The sequence below is a fragment of the Aedes albopictus genome, chromosome 2 (genome assembly GCF_035046485.1).
Source record: "Aedes albopictus strain Foshan chromosome 2, AalbF5, whole genome shotgun sequence".
In the NCBI taxonomy this organism is placed as follows: Eukaryota; Metazoa; Arthropoda; class Insecta; order Diptera; family Culicidae; genus Aedes; species Aedes albopictus.
This window is the reverse complement of record NC_085137.1, coordinates 418,612,610-418,634,326: the sequence shown is the minus strand read 5'-3', so window position 1 is coordinate 418,634,326 and position 21,717 is coordinate 418,612,610. Positions and strand designations below refer to the sequence as shown.

At 37.8% G+C, this 21,717-nt stretch overlaps 1 protein-coding gene across 1 annotated transcript in view; it reads right to left on the bottom strand.

Annotated features, from left to right (window-relative positions):
* Positions 1-400: 400 nt before the first annotated feature.
* LOC109426769 (protein Lilipod) overlaps positions 401-21,717 on the bottom strand; it is a 46,670-nt gene continuing 25,353 nt past the window's right edge. The window contains exons 7-12 of the mRNA XM_062848559.1: positions 6,091-6,246; positions 5,862-6,026; positions 5,644-5,798; positions 5,348-5,579; positions 5,107-5,263; positions 401-812 (exon numbers count right to left, since the gene is read on the bottom strand). Of these exons, the coding sequence (XP_062704543.1) occupies positions 530-812; positions 5,107-5,263; positions 5,348-5,579; positions 5,644-5,798; positions 5,862-6,026; positions 6,091-6,246 (1,148 nt within the window). The 3' untranslated portion in view covers positions 401-529. The remainder of the gene's footprint in view (positions 813-5,106; positions 5,264-5,347; positions 5,580-5,643; positions 5,799-5,861; positions 6,027-6,090; positions 6,247-21,717) is intronic.

The window sequence follows — 21,717 nt, the reverse complement described above, 5'->3', positions numbered from 1 at the left end:
TTGTTGTTTGAAGCTTGCTTCTTGAGATGTGTGCGTCCGAAGTTCTGATGCACTGTTCAAGCGGGATTTCAAGACGTTTGTACTTAAGTAAACCGGTTGCGGGCTCGACGTTGCCCATCGGCAGGACGATGTTCGACTGATTGCGTTAGGCAGTAATACCATCGTACTGCGTACATCGTACTCGTCGAAAGTTTTGTTGTTTTACTGAATTCTCAGCTTTGTCAGGTTGAAGAGGGGGGGGGGGGCGATATTGTATCAGGGCATCGTCTTCGTTCATGAGAGAACGATCAGCTGTGGCAATGGTTTGTAGTTGGGCAACACTAGTTTTGGATCATGCACTCTTATTTAGACAACAATTGACAACGATCTTTAATTACACGTAGTTTTATGCGATTTTATTTGAGCATTGAGTAGTTATTCACATCCTGGTAAAATACTGATACTGACAGAATTTATCTTGTTGCGTTGATGGTGAAAAATGCTGTTATCACACTCGGTTAAGATTCTATAGTAGTGCTTGTCCAAAAACTTAGATGGCTTTCTTATCTTCCGACCCGTTGGGGATCGTATGGCGGCTTGGTTCACAGGGAACACCAGCAATGTCTTCCGTCGGATTCGGTCGCTGCGTAACGACCATGTCACCTGACTCTAAAACTACGTGATGGCGCTGGCCCGTCGATGGTCCGCTGGTTTCAACTTGCGGTGATGCTTGATGCAACTGGTGACCGTACGCCGTCGTCACCAGATGAGGCAGAGAACTTTGCTGAAGGCTGGACTCCAGATGGCCACCGTAGTCGAACAAGGCCTTCAATCTGTTGGTCGACGATAGAGCGAAATCGAAAGTTGTTACGATGATGGTTTACGGTTAGGTTAGTTACGGTGCGTTTTCTTCGAAATGAATCACATCCAAATAAGCTTGGGGTTTGTTAGTAAGCCGTGTACTGGTGCAACCTAGGATTTCACTAGAGTAAGTTATTCACATGTCGCGAGACAAAACAAAACGGATCACACGGTGCAAACAGGGAGCTACATTGGGTCAGGGATTGCAGTCATCAAACTAAAAAATGAAACCAAAAGCTTGGGCATTCGTATGCAGTGTAAGTCTTTTACTTGCTACTTCACTCAGTGGAAAGTTACAACGTCGACGTGTTTGAGGTTTCTTCTTTTCTTATTGATAAATAATATTGTCGGTATATTTAATATCATTCTTTTGTTCTCACTTAGATTTACTCAACGTGTAGAGTAGTGAAGATTTTTATATTTAAAATATATAAAAAGTCGAAGAAGGATATACAAAATCATGGCAATAATAAAGATAAATAAATGCAAATAGGTATATGATAATTTGAAGTCCTGTGTACTGGCAGTCAGTTTTATGGTCAGTGTGGCCTTTGTCGGTCAATTCTACACAATAGAATGATACAGTCTTTTGTGCGTCGACAGATGATGATGGGTATAATAGGTAATGCGCTTGAGGACTGGATGGTTCAAACTAAACATATGTTCAATAAACGACTTCAAGCTGAACGCATATGACAATTTTTGCCGCGACATTGTGTACAAAGTTCTAGCCTACATCCTACATCATCTTTAATCGCCTATCTGCTAAGGCCAATAAGTTCGTGGAAAAGTTATCAAGCCGGTTTCGTCTACAACCCTTCAACAACGGACTAGAACTTCATCGTACCACAAATTCTAGAAGTCCAGAAATGTGGTAAACACCAGGTTATCAACTTCACGGCGACATACGGAACGGACCTGGTGTGATGGTTAGAACACGTGACTGAATGGGATCGAATCCCATTCCCGACAAACTTACAAAATGTGAGTTCTTCCTTCGGAAGGGAAGTAAACCGTGGGTCCCGATTTGAACTAGCCTAGGGATCAAAATCTCGTTAATACAAATAAAAAAGGCGACATACGCTAGTATACATCGCACAGACCTATAAAAAATCATGAACGAGAAACGGCTTTTCCGGGAAGCTTACCAACCTAAACACAGCAACGATGGATGGTGTACAAAACTGCGAAACGATTGCGAGTCATCCGATGGTATTCCGATGAACAGGGCTCATCAACATCAGCAGGCAACATTTTCAAGGAATCCGGTGAATTTGTATACTTTGTGGATGACATAGACAAAGCTCCCGGAACATTGAACATCATTGCTTGAAACGCAAAACAGCAAGTTGGATTGATTACGAATCCCAACTAACATTTATTGTGAATGTAAACGTCAACAAAGCGTCCTCAATACGGCTTGATGCTGAGTTACTGTGTTTTACATATGGACGGAAGCTTCTATGCAAGCCCTATACCAATGAATCTGGCGAACTTAATCCACAAGTATATGCTGTGCGAGAAGCTTCTATGCCACGAAGTCATAGCTCGGCTCCAATGTAACCACTAACTGAATAACATCTTGAGAAGGAGCTTTTTCAGCCTTTTCGTAGATGTTAAATAATAGTTATACGGCATCCCTAAATTAATCGATTAAATATAATTAGGTTATGGATACCGTGACGCAATACATGTGGAACTGGAATTATCGCTTTTAAAATTGAATGATTAAAGTACTTGCCGCTACTCGGCATCGTACTCCCGATCTCCGTATCCATTGGTACCGATGATGTCCTCGCTGCCACACTGCTATATGTAAATGGCATAGGAAATACCCCGTTTTGTTTTACAACTCCAGACAAGGCTTCATAATTGTGCCACAAGAAACCTTACTCAACTTCATCTTGCTGGAAAAGCTTGTGAAACGTCAAACGCAATAATGTTTACATTGAACAAGTGTGTGGTTGCGCCAACAGGTTCTCGTCACAGCTTCTAGCTGTAAGAGTGTTCTACCGTCCACCCCCGTTGGTTTGACCTCATCTAATCTGAACACTTTTTAATTTGACCCCCTCTAATTTGCACATCGTTCAAACTAAAAATGGTTCAAACGTCATTCTGGTCATGGAACGGGATGAAACGGAACGCAGAGTCAAAACAAAACAGCAAAAAGGGTTACCATCAGTGTGTTTTTCGATGCCCACAGGGTTACTAGAAGTTCAAATTGAACCCCATTGGTTTGCATGAGGAGTCATTCCAACCAACGGGGGTAGACGGTATAAACAGCTACGAAGCGCTGCTGTTTTGTGTTTAGCAACATTACAAAACATACTGTATAAAAGCAGTTGTTGCATTGGCTGGGATTCTTACTCGATTTGCACATCTTCCGGCAAATCTTCCGGCATTGAATTAAAGTGCAATAAGAGCAACCCAAATAATTTCACAGCACAGCTGTGCACAGCTATATATCCCGCTCAAAGTTTGTTTTGATAATAATGTTTACATCCGACAAGCCGTGTTGGTAAACCAACAGTTTCTTTATTACAGCTTCTAGCTGTAATGAAATCGCATAACGGCCTTTAATGCGCTGCTGATTTGGAGATTTGTCAGCATAACGAATTGTACTGTATAGTAGCAGCTATTTTATTAGTGGAGACTCCTATTCGATTTGTTCAAGTTTTCACATCTTCCGGGTAATCTCCCGGTTGGAATAGAATGGAGTAAAGGCAAACCCAGTGATAAACAATGGATTTCTGAAAACCGAGTTTGGTAGCTGTCTGGTGCTTGTTTTGCAGTCGTGTATTAGCTTATGATTTATATTTGACTAGCTTCTCTTTTATTCAGCGTTGACTGCTTTTATTCGATGGTTACACAACAGAAAGCAAATAACTGAAGCTTATAGCGCTGAAAATGTTAGTTGGGATGCGTCTAAAACTAGTTACATGCATGGAACCCAGAAGAAATTCGTCTTCCTAGGGACAATGCAACGACTGACAATAATGTAAGCCATGAAATACGGACAGGCGTGCCTCGGGACTTTTCTGATCTTGTCATTCTAGCATGGGATGTACAAAGCAATATAAACGCGACGGTAGGATGTTGGATAACGGTGTGTGGCGGTGAAGGATAAAAACCCGCTGCACTCTACGGTGAACCCACCATCCAGAAGGCGACCAAAGCCGAAAGGAAACGGTGAGTAGGGCATGTTGCAAGAATGCCGGATAACATCCTTGCAAAGTTGCTGTTCGCTCATAGTCTGCGTCGCGCAAAATATTCGTTACGCAAGCTAAAATGTGCACTGATAAACATGAGGATATATTGATGAACGGGCGTTTCTCAAGTAATTAAAAGGTGGGAGCGATACTCCAACAAATACGAAATATTATACTAGAACATGTTCCATCGTGTGGAGCGGACCTGGTGTGATGGTTAGAACAATTATTGACTATCACGCCGAGGACCTGGGATCGAGCCCCACTCCCGACAAACTCACAAAATGTGGGTTCTTCCTTCGGAAGGGAAGTAAAGCGTGGGTCCCGAGATGAACTAGCCTAGGGCTAGGCAGATAAAAAAATGTTCCATCGAACTGGTTTGAAAAAGATGTAAGCCATAGTTATAAATAAGGATTTTTTTTTCTATTCTAGAATACGTCAATTGAAATAGACGACACAAAAGCCTATTGCTTTTGTCTCCACATTTCCAGCGGCAAATTGTCAAAGCGTTTTGTACCCATTACGCGCACTCAAAAACGAAAGGAGAATGATAAGCCATGCATGCAGTAACACTAAAACAAATCGCTGAGTTTGTTCAAAGTCTTGTTAAGCAAAACAGTCTGCTAAAAATAAATAATGTATATCTATATAATTCTCTCCAACATCTTGTGCCGTCATCCGTGCATTTTGTGCCGCAATATTCAATCACTGACTGTTTTTTGCAAATATAAATTGCACAAGTTTGCTAACGTTTTGTGCATTACTACTCTTCTCAAAATAGATATTAACTTCACAATTAACGATTTTTTTCCTACTTCACAATTAATCCGTAAGGGCGGCACAACCGGCAAACTAAGTAAACTAGATTGATTGACTGTCTCTCAATAACGTGGAGTGCAATGCACACCCGTCTTCGTTCAAAAACAAACGAGACAACATGACTGACTATTGATGTATTATTACTAAGCAAGCGCTCGCTTCCCACTAATGCTGGACACGATGCTAGTTGATGATAAACGACAGATAGCTAGTGAAGATGAAATAGTTTTCAACTAACCGTGCGCACAGCTCCCGCCGCACGGTGGCCGTAAACTTGTTGACCAAACAGAGCGTGGCCGCCGTGCCGAAGATCACGTTGTACAGCAGCACGATCATAAAGTTGCCGAGCCACTCGATTTCGCCGAAGTCGCCCAGCAGATCGAAGTTGGTGATTCCTGCGAGAAAAAAAACGGGAATTGATGTTGATATGATTCTGAAACTTTTGGTGATGGTTTCAACCCGCAACTCCAGATACTTACCAAGAATTCGCGAAAGCAACGGCAGAGCCGAACTGAGAATCAACACTAGCGCACAGTTGGCAATCAACTGGCAGAGGGACGTCTTTCGCCGCTGAGGGCGAACGTTTCGCATGAATGGCATCGTGTAGAGCCCAACCGCCGAGGTTACCCCCAGATACATGATGATGCACACCTCCAGGGCAGCCCCCAGTGGGCCCAGCTTCGAGAGGGAAGTGATTCCCAGAGTGAATTGCTGAAAGTTCCATGAATTGATGATTTACTTGAAAATCCTTTCATGGGATACCAATCAGACTTACCCGAGTGCTGAGTGGAACGGCTTTGATTCCAATCAGCAGTTCCAACGTATTCTGCACCACCAGCAATACGGTGATTCCGGTCAGTAGAAGCAATAGCAACATTGCTACCGGATAGACAAGATTTCTCTGCAACGCTGACGAACTGCGTTGCTTATCTGGAATGAAATTATATTTTCTTGTAAAATCAGCTTTTTAATGGATGCAATTCCAAATCTTACCTAATAGTTTTCGTTCAGCCTCAAGCTCTCTCAGTCTTTCGAAAAGTTTGGCGGACTCGCTGACGGCGCCGCCGCCGCCGTTCGTTGGTCGGATTTGATACAAATCCTCCAGGTCTGCGCACAGCTTGGACGGTGCCGAGTCGACCGTCGTTACGCTTTTCAGCTCTGCAGTAAAGAAGGAAGTTACTGCATTATTCAACAGAATATAATTATGAATGAAAAGTCTTACCGATGTTTATGTTGGCGTTTGCCAACTTTCGTCGCACGGTTGCCTCCTCGAGATTGAAGGCGTGGAATTCTTCGTTGACGTCACGAAGCAAGTTCGGCTTGACCAGCACCTGGCCGACGACGCCGAACAGTCTTACGAAGCCCATGGGGGTACAAACTGGTAGGGATTAGAGATTGTACAATTGATGAGGATTTTACGAAATTAAGAAATAAAGTAAACCACGTTGAAAGTCTGTGTTTAATATACTCAATATCAATTCCTGATCAGATTTTAAGAAATGTGTTGAACGGAGCAGGATTTAGTGGACGCAAACATCACGCTGCACAAACAAAAGCAACATGAATATAGGGCACTGCATATTTCCGGCGGTTGCTATTCACTTGCTCAGGTTCGCACTTAGGGTTTCTGGGTAAATCTGATTTATGAGATCCGGGGGTAGATGTTTCGCTTGTGATATGGGTTAACTTTCATTGTAAGATCCCGATAAGATTGCGGTTTGTAACCACGTGGTATGACAAGGAATCTCTGGGGGAATGTCGTAAGAAGTTCCAGGGCGATTTTCAGAAAGAACTCTATGGACCAGAAGGAATCCCTTTAAAAATCTAAAAATTTTCCTCAACTCCTGAAAAAATCACAGAGAGAACTTCTGGAAAAATGCTGAACAAACCATGTTTTCCAGGATTCCTCCATAAGTTCTTTGTGAGATACTCCTAGGAAATGTTCCTAAGATTGCTTTAGTAGTTCCTCCTGGGATTACATAGGGAGCTCTTAAGAGCTAAGTTCTACGATTCTTCGAAGGGTTAACCAGAATTCCTTTAGAGGTTCCTTCTGGGGTTCTTTCAGAAGCTTCTTCTAAGATCCCTAAAGAGATCATATATGTGATTCCTCCAGAAACTCCTTTATGGATTCCTCAAGGAATTTATTCTGGGATATCTCCAGGAATACTTTCCGAGATTCCTTTAGGAATTTCTTCCGTGTTTTCTCTAGACATTTATTCCAAGATTCATCCAGGAGTTAGTTTAGGTCTCCACTTCTGAGGATTGAGGATTCCTTCAGGAGTTCTTCCTGTGAAGTTAAAGAAAACTTTTTTAGATTTCTGAAGAGATTCCTTCTAGGATTACTCCAAAAGCTCTCATGAAATTACCCTGATTTTTTATATGGGATTCCGTCTCCGTTTTTTTTAAATACCTTTCAAAATTCATCCACAAGTTCTTTTTGAAATTCTTCTAGAAGTTTCTCCAAAGAATTCATAAGGGTTCCTTCTGGGATCCTAAAAGGAACATCATCTACTCTGGAAAAATCCCAGATAGAGCATCTCGGGGGAATCTCAGAAGATGAAATCCTAAAATGGAGGAATCCTGGAAGGAACTGCTTGAAGAATGTTAGAAAGAACTCCTCCCAGAGTCCCTTCCATGATTCCTCAATATTTTTTTTCCTAAAATTGATTAGGAGTTCTATCTGGGATTCCTAAATGAGTTCCTTCTGACATTCCTCTAGAAATTGTGACTTCTCCTAGAGTCCCTCCACGAGGGAGGGGGGCATTCCTGGAAGAATTCAGGGAGAATCTTAGAAGGAATTCCTGGAGCAATTCTGGTAAGAGGAATCCTAAATAAGACTCGCGAAGAATCTCATAAAAAGCTCATATAGACATAATGGAAGACATTGCTGGAGGAACCGAGAAAGGAACTCCTGGAAAATCCCAGGGAGAGTTTCCCATGAGAATCGAAAAGTCTTACTCTGGACCAGTTTCTCCTGCTTCCACTTTGTTGTTCAATTTTGAACCTTATGTATAAAAAAATGATCAATCCCGGTCGAAATTTTGGACCACCGACTCGAACTTCGATCATGGTCAAAAACTTTAAACGTTTAATTTACATTTTCTCCATCTAGTCTTAGTTGTTCATAACTATGGAGCTCATACCAGTTTTTAAAATGCTAAGATTCTCATTAAAGTGACCTTCCAAGTGTTTCGTTGATCTTTTGATTCTTACTGCGCTGCCACAGTGCCGTGTCAAAGTGAGAGTGGGAGTGCTCGTCCAAAGGATTTGCAGTTGTTTATATTCTTCTTTACGGTTCGTACACGCGCACTCCCACTTTCACGCGTTACTATAACGGTGCCCTTCGAGCGCTCTTTTAAATCTTACAAATTGATGTAATGCACGGGTTCTCAAACTATAGCCGAGGCCCATATAGCCCATATAGCCGAGGCGGTAAACGCACGGGTATTCAGCATGACCATGCTGAGGGTGACGGGTTCGATTCCCGGTCGGTCCAGGATCTTTTCGTAAAGGAAATTTCCTTGACTTCCTTGGGCATAGAGTATCTTCGTGCCTGCCACACGATATACACATGCAAAATGGTCATTGGCAGAGGAAGCTCTCAGTTAATAACTGTGGAAGTGCTCATAGAACACTAAGCTGAGAAGCAGGCTTTGTCCCAGTGAGGACGTTACGCCAAGAAGAGAGAGAGAGGGTTCTCAAACTTTTTCAGCTTGCGACCCACTTTTGATGGCCGAAAAATTTGGTGACCCACCAGCATGTCCCAAGTAATCACTTCTTCTTCTTCTTTCTTCTTTATGGCTCTACGTCCCCACTGGGACTTCAACTGCATCGCTTCAACTTAGTGTTCTTAGAGCACTTCCACAGTTATTGATTGAAGGGCTTTCTGTGCCTACCAGTGCACTATGGGCCAAAAATCAAAATTTCGCGACAAAAGTAAAAAAAGTTTATTTTTTCTAAGATCAATCAGTTTTTGACACATTCTACGGGCCCCGTATCATCAGTACTAAATTTTCAAAGTTGTAATTTGGCATATTTCACATTTTTATAACATTCTACACTACTCTTGTCGTCCAAAAATGTATTTAACATGATATTAATGTAACAATAAATATTTATTGAACGACGGTTAAGATTAACAATAAAATCGTGATTTTAAGGTATTTAGACACACTTTTCATCAAAGCTGCCGTATTTTAAACATCAATGCACTGATTTTTCAAAAGTCTTCCATGATTATCAGATAAATGTATGTAGATTGTTTAGCATACAAAGAATTTTAATTGTAATACTTTACAACTATGAAGTATGGTTGGTCAAAGTATAGGTTTTTAAAGCGTTGTAACGTCACGGAAAATCAACCTTTATGAAATTTACTCTAATTCGGAACAATTTTCAAATTTGAAATTTTGTATGGTCTTTGTACTCCGGAATATCTTTCAAATGAGATTAAAACAAAGGAAATCGGTTTACTGACGCTTGAGTTTCACCTGGTTGAAGTTTGCGTTGTACCGTCACGAAAAAAAGTTCTGTGGAAAAGACCAAGTTTCTCTGGCGTAGACGGCTTCTGCAGTGGACAAAGGTAGTTCTATATTCCAAACCAATTTCTTTCTCATTGTGTATGAGCCCTTTTTCAAGGTATCATTCATAAATTGCGTACCATTAAGTCCCTTTCATAAACTACGTAGACTCTTGAAGGACAGAGAGGGAGGTGATGTTTGGCCAAAATCTACGCTCTATACAAATTCCAAAAAAGGTTTAAATTGTAATTGTACTGCGATCTTGTAAAAATGCCACTCAAACCAATCATTTTTATGATATCAGAGCCAAACAGACGAAACACTGACAACAGTGGCGTCTCGTCCATAGGTCCACTGCGTTCACTGCACAGTTGATAATAAGTAAAATAAATCACTATAATTTCAACATTATCCTACAAATGATTAAAAAATACTAATTTATTCTTTTGATGTTCACAACATCCAGTGAACAAACCACTGTGAGATTTTACTATTACTTTAGAGCTTTTAGTAGAACTTGTTACTTCAGACTCTAGTTTAATTTAAAAATACTTCACTTTTGCAAAAGAAAATAAAAAATGAATAACTCTTTTAAAGAAAAACTAGAAAGGACGAGCAAATTCCTTTTAATTCTACTACTGTGCTTATCTTCGGACAGATAGGCCTATTTCGTCTGTGACTTACAGACTTCTTCAGTGTCAAGCACTTGACACTGAAGAAGTCAAGTCAAGTCAAGTCAAGTCAAGTCAAGTCAAGTCAAGTCAAGTCAAGTCAAGTCAAGTCAAGTCAAGTCGAGCACTTGACACTGAAGAAGTCTGTAAGTCACAGACGAAATAGGCCTATCTGTCCGAAGATAAGCACAGTAGTAGAATTAAAAGGAATTTGCTCGTCCTTTCTAGTTTTTCTTTAAAAGAGTTATTCATTTTCCACTGTGAGATACCAGTACGTATCCCATAGGAATCTATTCAATTTTCCAACTTAATCTCACTTTGCCACCACCCTGCTGCTGAGAGAGAGCTCGACGCTGAGCATGCGAAACGCACATGTGAGAGCATCGCCAAAATAACTCTCGCCTCAGTTCACTTCCAGCAGAACACGGGTTCGCTGTATATGCATACAAGAACTGTGTTTACTTGTGTTGGACTGTTCCGTGGTGCATTGGCAATGTATTAGTAAAAATTTTGTTCACTTCTTCCAATGCACAATGGGTCCAGAGCCGTGTTTACGAAGACAAAAATGTTTGTGCCTAAACCATAAGTTTTAGATACATGGTGTCTTTGGGAAAGTTTCTTCTTATTTTTCGACCTTTTTTCTCATTATTGTGAAATTAGGGTGGTCCCTCTAGTTTCGCTGATCCAAACATCTGCTTTTTAATAGTTGTATGTACGTTCACAAAATGTTCTACAAAGTTGTTAAAGAACTTATTTGAAGCAAGTTTGCCGAAGAAACCATTACTCTATCTCTTATGGTTCCTAACTTATATTTTTTTAAAAGATTCATGTTAGGGTGATCCATGAATTTCAGTTTTCCTGAAATAACTTTTAATTCGTTCGTTTCTCGTAAATACTTTGTTCCGAGCACTTTTAGAACTATCAACGACGCATATTTTTTCCAAAATGCTCAAAGTTCTAACTCTCATAGATTAAAAGATATTGGCATTTTTCTTCGAAAAATCACTTTTTTTCAAAATGTCATATCTCAAAAAGGAGCAAATGGATTTTCAATCTCCTGGTTGCATTGGAAAGATCGTACTCTGTTCTATTTATGGTGAAAAAACTGTAGGTACCTTTTTTGTTTAAAGTTTTTTATTGAATTTTGAAAATAAGATTTTTTTCATGGAAAAGCAGTTGTAACTTTGAAAATCGATGAGATACAAACTTGGCGTCTTCGACAAAATTGTGAGTTTTTGGCTGCTATAAAAGTGCCCAGAACAAAGTATCACGAAAAAATCAACACATAAAATTATATTGAGTAAAAACAGATTTTCATATGGAAAGCGGAACAATTTCAGCTGACTCGACTAGTCTTTGTTAGATAGATCGAAGTAACCATGTAGAAAATGTTTAATTCGTCAATGAACTCAACTTAAAATGTAATTTTGAGCTGATTTCCATCAATTTAATTTCAATTTCATCACTTCAATGTATGGATAGTGAAAATGTCAATCACTAGTATATGTTTAGGTTAACGTAAAAGCCTATCAAAGTTACATGATTTACAATATCTTATCAACATTGTGCCTAAATGGTGATGACAGTATAAATAAACACTGGTTCTACAATGAAATGGATGACCATTTACCAAGCTACTTTGATCTATCCAACAAAGACGAGTTGAATTTGCTTGAAATGTGTCATTTTTCATATGAAAATCTGTTTTTACTCAATATTATTTTATGTGTTGATTTTTTCGCAATACTTTGTTCTGGGCACTTTTATAGCAGCCAAAAACTCACAATTTTGTCGAAGACGCCAAGTTTGTATCTCATCGATTTTCAAAGTTACAACTGCTTTTCCATGAAAAAAATCGTATTTTCAAAATTCAATAAAAAGCTTTAAACAAAAAAGGTACCTACAGTTTTTTCACCATAAATAGAACAGAGTACGATCTTTCCAATGCAACCGGGAGATTGAAAATCCATTTGCTCCTTTTTGAGATATGACATTTTGAAAAAAAGTGATTTTTCGAAGAAAAATGCCAATATCTTTTAATCTATGAGAGTTAGAACTTTGAGCTTTTTGGAAAAAATATGCGTCGTTGATAGTTCTAAAAGTGCTCGGAACAAAGTATTTACGAGAAACGAACGAATTAAAAGTTATTTCAGGAAAACTGAAATTCATGGATCACCCTAACATGAATCTTTTAAAAAAATATAAGTTAGGAACCATAAGAGATAGAGTAATGGTTTCTTCGGCAAACTTGCTCCAAATAAGTTCTTTTACAACTTTGTAGAACATTTTGTGAACCGACATACAACTATTAAAAAGCAGATGTTTGGATCAGCGAAACTAGAGGGACCACCCTAATTTCACAATAATGAGAAAAAAGGTCGAAAAATAAGAAGAAACTTTTCCAAAGACACCATGTATCTAAAACTTATGGTTTAGGCACAAACATTTTTGTCTTCGTAAATACGGCTCTGGACCCATTGTGCAATGGACGTGGGCCTCATCGGCGGTGGAGGAAAGGAAAGATTGTTGGGTGCGCTCGCGGTGTAGCTGCTAAGTTTGGCAACGTCGCATTAGAGCTGCGATAGCTTTAGCAAGAGAGCAAAGCGAGAGAGCTTGTACCCAGGAGGCCAGGAGGCCGTCCAGTCACTCTTTCGGCATGCGTGCATGCCTTTGGGTGGAGCTGAATGGGTGGCATTTTCATTCAGTAGGTACTTGCTTGCAGTTGCTCGTCGCATACGGTTTCATTTCTTCAGCAATATTCAAATGAAAATTTAGCTCGATATCGTAGACAATCTACTCCCGCAATTCGTTTCCCTGATAAAAAATATCATAAAAATACAATAAATTTTATTGTTACAACACCATTTTTTCGAAAAATATTCACCATTATACGTATTGTAATTTACACAGCACACTCACCATCACCCTTATTGTTCTATACCATTCGGCGAATGGTAAATGGCACTTTTACAATAAAAAATGGTGGTCGTTATGTATCTTAACCATAAAATTTTGAGAAAATTTTCATACACTTTTTCGCGAAAAACAATAGAATGTATTGTGTTTTTATGAGACATTTTTAGGGCAATTTTCAAAAGAAAACAGTATATCTTAATGTTTTTTCATTGTTCTTACAATACAAATACAATTAATTGAATGGCGTCAAATGAATCGTTGTTACAATAAAAATACAATAATATTTGTTGTTATTTGTAAGCAGTTTTCGCTTTTGAAAATCCATAGAATTTATATTTCTCGCTAACATTTATATCCAGCATTCACGAGCACTAACGGCCTCCAGAATGATATGCACATTTTATGATAAGAATCAAACACTCTGATGTCTGTCTGGTAAGTATTGCTTGGCAGCTGTTGATAAGATCTTTTCAAATAACTGCCAAATATCACAAGTCAGACCTCAGGTCGTATGATCCATACCATAAATCGTTCACAATTCATGTGGCCATTAGTATCTGTAAATGCTGGAGAAAAATGTTACCGAGAAATATGAATTCTTTGGTTTTTCAAAGGTGAAATCTGTTTACATAACAACAAATATTATTGCATGTTTATTTTAACATCGGTTCAATTGACCCCATTAAACTAATTGTATTTGTATTGTTATCAATGGTAGTTTACTATTTACTAGATTCCTTTAATTTATTGGAAAACATTAGAAAAATCATTGTTCATCTTTTTCTTGTCGTAACATCCTCACTTGGCTAAACCTGCTTTTCAGCTAGTTTTCTATAAGTACTTCCTCAGTTATTCATTGAGAGCTCCCTCTGCCAACACGGCTTGACGTCTGTCAGTCGTTGGAAGTTTTAGCGAATAATATTCGATAACCGAAACATCTACTGTACTAAAATTTAAAACGAAAACAAAAAAAAAATATGTCGAGTGATTTTGTATTTGATTATACAAACATGATCCAAGCAACAATAATATTTATTGTTATTTATATGTTACGAATTGTTTTCAAGTGTAATTGAGAAATAAACACTTTTTTAATAAAAAGTCCATGAGAACTTTGCAGGCACTTTTGCATCTATTAAAAAACAACTTAAATCAATTTTTACTTATAGTAATTTTAAATTATTATAGAACTATTGAAAAACAATCGAATCAATTAGTCACTAATAAAGCTAATGTTCACTTATTGTACGAACTATATGGGCTTGATTTCTATTGTAAAAAGTAACAATATATCTACTATGTGTTTTATTGTGAACAATAAAACCAGTCATATGTTAATAATATTTACCATGTAATGAATGGTAATTTTTTATCCGGGTTGCCAGGCGGTCCATTGTGGAAAAGCCTCAACCGACTTCTCGAACCCTGTCAGCAGAATACCCTCTTCGATTGGGTGTTCTCAGATATGTAATTTAAATTCCGTCCTCGAATGCTTATCCTTAGAGAGATACGCGTATTTAGACTACAGTCATAGCACAATCACATGGGTAATATAGCGTGGAGAACTGACTGACTGATAATTGTTACAGAGTGACCCATAATTATGTAATGGTTGTTCCACTTTATGCTCAGTGTCAGTTATCCACTTCTGAGTGGATTCTTCGAAGTTTAAAAGCTATTCCGAAAAATTTTCTAAATAATGGGTGTATAATGCTTCCCCAATTTCGATAAAGTCATATTGATCCCTCCGGCACAAAGGAATAAGGACCTACATATCTTCGGTTACAATGGGCAAGCGAAGGCTGAAGAGGCTTATACAGATGGCGATAAAAAACCCCTGTTGCATCAATTGAAATAACAAAGCAGTTTTATCGACGAAATCGTTGATAAATTCGCTCGTCGAGCGGAGCGCAGGTTCCTGATGTTTTTCATTTGCACTACAGTCCCATGTGTAAACTCTTCAAGTGCACAGTCACTTCTACGGGTCACGAGACGCCTCTGACTGACAAAATTACCATCTCGTATATCTCAGGGAATTGATAACTTCGAGAGTTGGTGTTTTCAGCAAAGTTGTTAGGTTGGTCAAAGACTTACAGTTGATGGATACCCGAGCAGAGGAGAATATCAAAATAATAACAACGGAATCACAAAATCTGTTTTTATGTCTTGGTTTGTTATTATTAACTAATTGAGGTATTACCGTTCCATAACATGTTTTGTTGGACAATCTCATTTTGTTATGATCGTGGTATTGGTATATTTTTTTTTGAATTATATTTTAAAAACATATTTTGTTGTAGCACAAGTTCAGTTATTATTGTGTTATAGAGAGTGTACAAATATTTGATCATTAATAGCACAGCAACAACAAGCTTTGCAATCAAAACTACACCATTCGAGGATAACGTTGTCCAGCATTCCGTGAGAAACTGATTAGAAAATGTTATTTTCTCATTAGTTCCTCTTCCTCTTGTTTTTGACATTACATTCAAACTGTGACAGAGTCAATTCATCAGCCTTTTGTTTCATAAGCACTTTGATAAGTATACCTGTTTTCCAGTTTCAGTTGGGTACGAGTACATGTATAGAAAGTGCTAGAGTGTTGGACATTTAAGGTGAAGATATGACGAAGCCACACATCGAATTTTCAAGAGCACAAATCTGATGATCCGAATGTCGGTTTGCGCTGAAAAGTTGATCGATTAGTCACCACCAGCGGGTAAGCAATCGATCAACTTTTCAACGCAAACCGGCATCTGGATCTTCAGATTTGTGCTCTTGAAAATTCGAGGTGTGGCTTCGTCATATCTTCACCTTAATGTATTGGATCAGCTGGTGTAATTCCAGGATGAACTACACATTTTGACAAAAATGACAAAAAAAGAAGTCTGTCACCACGAAAAAAATAAGAAAAAACTTGATTAGTTGGCCACTTTGATTTTGATATTATAACTCATTTTGTTTTCTGATTTTTATCAATAACTTATTTATTACAAAATTTGTTATTGAAATATTTTGCAATTTCGCTATTATTAAGGTGTTATTGTAACTAACAAAACGTGTTATTTAACTGGTCTTCCAGGAAGATTTTTTTGTTATGATTTTTGTTATTTTTCCGCTTATGACAGACAGTTTTATAACATAATATGTTATGTTAATAATATGAAAATAACTCTTTCTGCTACTCAGTTATTTTGCCGAAATAACATATTTTATTATGCTGTTGTAATTCCCTTTGGCTCGGGTAGTATGGTTTAAAGTTCCACAAAAAAGCGGTGGTAGAGAACTTACAAATTCCAAATTTCATGTATCTCAGGACCCCGATTACTTGAAAGATGGCTTCTTCGGCAAAATTTGGTGAGTCGAGAACTTTCAGAAAAGGGGATCAAGTGTCATCCATTCCATGTCCCAAAAACATAGTTTTGAAAACTTCAACAATAAATTTAAGCCTTTCTGTTGTGTATAAACTTGCAATAGATGCTTAAAACTAGATCCGATTTTCGTACAGAGTGAGAGGTCTGTACGAAAATCGGATCTAGCTTTTTGTTTTAATTAAAGTTACAGGCAAATCAAGAAAAAGGGATCAAGTCTACCTAGTCTCCCCTATGGAATGGAAATTATGTCAGTGTTACCTGTCTTTGATATTACAAGAATCACCGACTCATGTATCTTAGGACCCTGATTACTTAGAGAGTTATTTAACTTTTTAGGTATCTTCAGTTTAAAAGTCGTTTGGTTTAAGGTTGTACTTGCCTAGTGGTAGTTGAAATTTTGGAAAACCATGCACATTATATTTATTTATAAAAGAAAAGTTGGAACTTTTTGAAAAGTGCCCAAAAATTTACCAATTTTATACGAGAAACTAGTCAATTAGTCAAAACTTGTAGGAAACTTTTTGAGAAATCATTTGCAAACTATTACAAACTTTTAATAAGCATCGGCCAGTGGCGAAATCTTACGTCAAATGGTAAATTAGCTGTAAGTCTTTGATTTATCAAACAAATTTTCCAAAAACACCAACTCTCTAAGTAATTAAGATTTTTTATCACTGTTAGGTCTATTTGTCCCTGAGATCACAGAAGTTGATCTTAGGGTCCTAAGTGGTATGTAGATCCTCTGGTATGCTTTTGATTCAATAAATTATCGTAAACAAATTAAAGCATTTTCACTTCAATAGATGACATTGCATAGATTATTTATAAAAATGTTTATCTCGATAGCGTGATGCTAACTATATGCTGAAAAATCTAAATATCTGGCGGTGTGAAGTGATGGATCTCAGCGCGCTAGTCTTTGGGACAAAACTAGAAGAATATGTGTGGTACTAAACCGAAGATGGGTGTCGTTGTCATTAACTTTTATGAAGGAATATTCATACTACTGATAGCAATAACTTGGCCCTCCGAGCCATTTATCACAAAACGGATTTCCAATAGTATAAAGCTCCCCTTGAAGCAGTGAAGATAATGCAATAACATAATCACAAATTAGGGCAGATTTGGCTGATTATTCTGATTCTAACATGATGTACATTTTCGTGACGTTACAACGCGAGCAGAACCCTGTTTGAAACTGAACGGGCGTTGTAACGTCACGAAATGTAAAAGTCGATTATCCAGAAACAAATCCGAAATTTATATGTTTTATATTATTGAATTGAAGAACCAACCAATAAATTGCAATGGTAGGAAAAAAAATTAGAATATCATAAAAATCCGAGCAGATATTTTAAGATGTTGGTAGCGCGGTAGAGAGGGTTGGATTCCAGCGCGTTGTAACGTCACGCTACAAATACGCATTTTAAACACGTTTTTCTAATGCAAACTAAATGTTCAATAGGTCAAATATATCAGAAATTTTACAAGGAATCCGAATATGAAAAAATATTTTGAGGTTTACAATCGTTTTCATGAGTTATAGTGGAAAATCTTGTTACGAATGCGTCAAAACGTTGTAACGTCACGGTAGAATGTGTCTTTTATGTATGTATGATTTTTTTGGCCTATGTTTGATTCTATACCGAATGAATTTTTCGATTTGTAACAAAATTGTATCGTTTTTTGTATGGAGAATCATCTTATAAGTGAAAATTTCCGATTTTAACCAAAATTAAGAAAAATGAGATTTGTGGTGATAAATGTGCCCAACATGTATAACACATACATTTTCCAACAGTAAATTCAGTACATGTTGCATATTTACTGCATAAATTGCAATGCTAAGTTTAATTTTTTTACAATATTTACTCAAATTTTATGGTTTATTTGCAACCAGTCTAGGAAGCTAGTTTAGACTCTTCTTTTTCGAATACTACCGAACTTTTTTGCAGAAATTTGCGGGAAAACAAGTTAGAGTGATTTTAGTGCATGTTATTGTTTTACAATATTTTAGGCTGTGCTTCAATAATTATCCACTCTTGCCATTACGACGCAATCACTTAATGGCATGCGAAACAATATACATAACAAACAACTATCATTCTGGAAGGTTTTGTTTCAGATATAATTGTGATTATAAGCCTTAAAATCAAGACCACACACTTACTCAATGTGCAAAGTTTCAGTATATCAATCCGTGTGATTAATTAGAATTTTTAATTAACTCAACGTACATATTTACAGAAGGATAAATTATTAGTGAAATTATGAACAAATTCACAGCTTAGGTGAGATTTTAACTCACGACTTTTATATGCTAAACAAGTGCTTTACGGACCCAAGCCAATCAATGATACGGCATTTTAGTTATAAGGAAAATCAAATCATTCCCCTGATCGCAAATATATCCATCTCACTTGCACATATGTACGAAGAGCGAACGCAATTTATTTATTGTTCAAATACCGAATCCGAGCCATTTGGCCGAACGCCATTTGGCTGAAGGAGAAATGATGAACTTGCCACTGTTCTCCACGTCATTATAACTCAAAAGAATCGCCTATGATGTAAAGGAGGAAAAATCTCTGATAAAATATTGATAGTTTCAACGCCAACTAATCCCTGAATTGTAAAACCAGAAAAAATAGTCAATGATTGACAAAAGGCAAAATTAATGATGATCAAATTGGCAGCTAGAATGTGAGAAAGGGTCTCTAAATTATTTTCAAACCAAAGGGCTGAAAGTCTCTTTAATAGAGACAAATCAACCAATCAATCAATTTTGAAAACAACTCGGTCAATCGGCATTCGGCCAAATGGCCGGACGTCTGAAACACCTGAACAGCGGGGTTTTCAATAGAAACTTATCCAAGTAAGTATACATAAGTTGAGTTAATAAGACATCATAATTGGCCACACGAATTGATGCACCGAAACTTTGCACTTTGAGTAAGTGTGTTGTATTGATTTAAAAGCCTACTATCAAGTGTCATATGTCATATTGTTTGTTGCTATGTGCATTGTTTCGCAAGCCATAAGAAAATTGCATCGTAATGGCAAAAGCGGATCTTGGAGTGGATGATTATTGAAGCACAGCGTAAAATATTGTAAAATTAACGCATGCGCAAAAACCACTCTAATTTGGTTTCCCGTAAATTCCCGCAAAAAAGTCCGAAAGCATCTGAAAAAGCTGAGTCTAAACTAGCTTCCTAGACCGGTTGTATGTCGAATACTACTACTTTTTGCACAAGTTGGCAAATAAACCGTAAAATTTGGGTAAATATTGTAAAATTTTAATATAAACTTGAAGCCATCGCAATTTGCGCATCAAATATGTTAAATGTACTAAGTTTACTGTCAGGAAATGTGTGCGTTATACGTGTTGGGCACTTTTTTCACCTTAAATCATATTTTACTAAATATTGGTTAAATTCGGAAATTTTCGGAAAAAAACGATGAAATTTCGTTACAAATCGAACAAATCAGTCGGTATACAATCAAACATAGCCTAAACAATCACACATATATGAAAATTTATTGATCTTAGAAAAACAACTTGTTTGACTTTTGTCGCGAAATTTTGATTTCTGACCCATAGTGCAGTGCATGGATTTGCATATTGTGAGGCAAGTACAATGATACACTATGCCCAGGGAGTCGAGAAATATTTCCCGACCGGATGGGAATCGAACCCGCCGTCACCGGATTGGCGATCCATAGCCAATGATTTTTTTGTTTATCATGTATTTTTGACATCCGATGATCGAGGTGACAGTTGCACACAAAGGGATTTCTTAAACACTGACGACACTTGACGAACGACTAGTGTGAAATTCATTTTCTTAAGATCTACAGCATCTACCATCTGTTCAAGAAATTTAGTCGCATTGATGTTCATTAGACCTCGCAATGCTACGAGAAACTTGATATTGTGATAGTTGGACATACCGTGAAATACAAATGGCCTCCAATACACTTTAAAGCAAGCTTTAAATTTTGGTTTACGATATCTACATACTGTATCATGCTCTAGTTGTGAAAAATATTCGTGGAATGTAGTCTATGCTGCTGATGGAGCCTCTGTTCACAGCTATAATGCTTTTGGTACATTAATGGAATATTCCAGGCTTTCCAAACTATTCTGGAATTAGGACCTGCAAGATCTACAGGCTCTATTCTTGTTTCTCTTCACTCTATCGGCAAAATCATTTCACGATTGTGTCTGTTGCGCCTCATTATATTACGTGTATTTCTATGTGTTGCTATTTGGGTGTCCACTGGCATACAAATGGACCCAATCTATTTTGAAGTATGAGTGGCAATATCTGTAAATCTTAGGATATTTTTATTGTAGCGAATGCTCGCAGAATATACGCTACTCTTAGAGTCTCAAAGTGCAATTCTGATAACTAAGCAACATTTTTTGGTGATCTAGGTCATCCAAACTATTCGTGGATGAATTCTTGGAGATTCCCTGAGGATTTTTTTGAAATTCCTGAAGGAATTCTTGGGGGAATTCCTGGAGGACTTCCTGCAGGATTTTCCGGAGTAATTTCTGGGGGAATTTCTGGAGGACTTCCTGGTGGAATTCCAAAAAAAAATTATGAGGGATTCCCAAAGGAGGTCCTGGAGTCATTTCGGGAGGAATTACGCGTAATTCCTTGAAAAATGTTCTGGAGAAGTTTCTGAGGAAATCTCTAATGGAATTCTCGGAAGAATTCTAACAGTAATATCGTGAAGAATTTCACGGGAAACCCTGGAGGCATTTCCTAGGAACTCGTAGAGGTATCCTCGGAGAACATCACGATGAATTTCTGAGGGACTCCTGGAAAAATTTCCGAGGAAGGCCTGGAGGAATTCTTGGGTAATTTCCGATACTTCAAAATACCATAAAGATCATTTGTATGTCAATTGTCAATGAACACACAAGTGACAAAGAAATACTCAAAATATTATGAGATACAACAGAGATAATCGTAAAAGAATAACATCGACAAAGTGAAAAGATACTTAACCCGATTTTCTTTTTACTTAGTCTGTGGTAATTTACGTACTAATAAGTGAGCATAGCAGCACGGGAAATTACAGGTACTTTTCAAAGACAATCCATAAACGATTGTTTCGATTAGTAGTACCAAAAGGTGCCAAAAAGTGCCGAATGAGAAAATAATGATGCTAGAAACCGGATGTTTGTAAGAGAGCGATACCAGAAAACGAGAGCCGCTGAGAAACGAACTCACCGCAGAAAGAAGAAGCAATATGAGGAGAGATAAGAGAGTCATTATTATTGAGGCCCAAAACAGTATGGAACAAAACGATATGCGGAAATTTTAAGAAACTGTCAATGGCGTGCGGAGAAAACAAC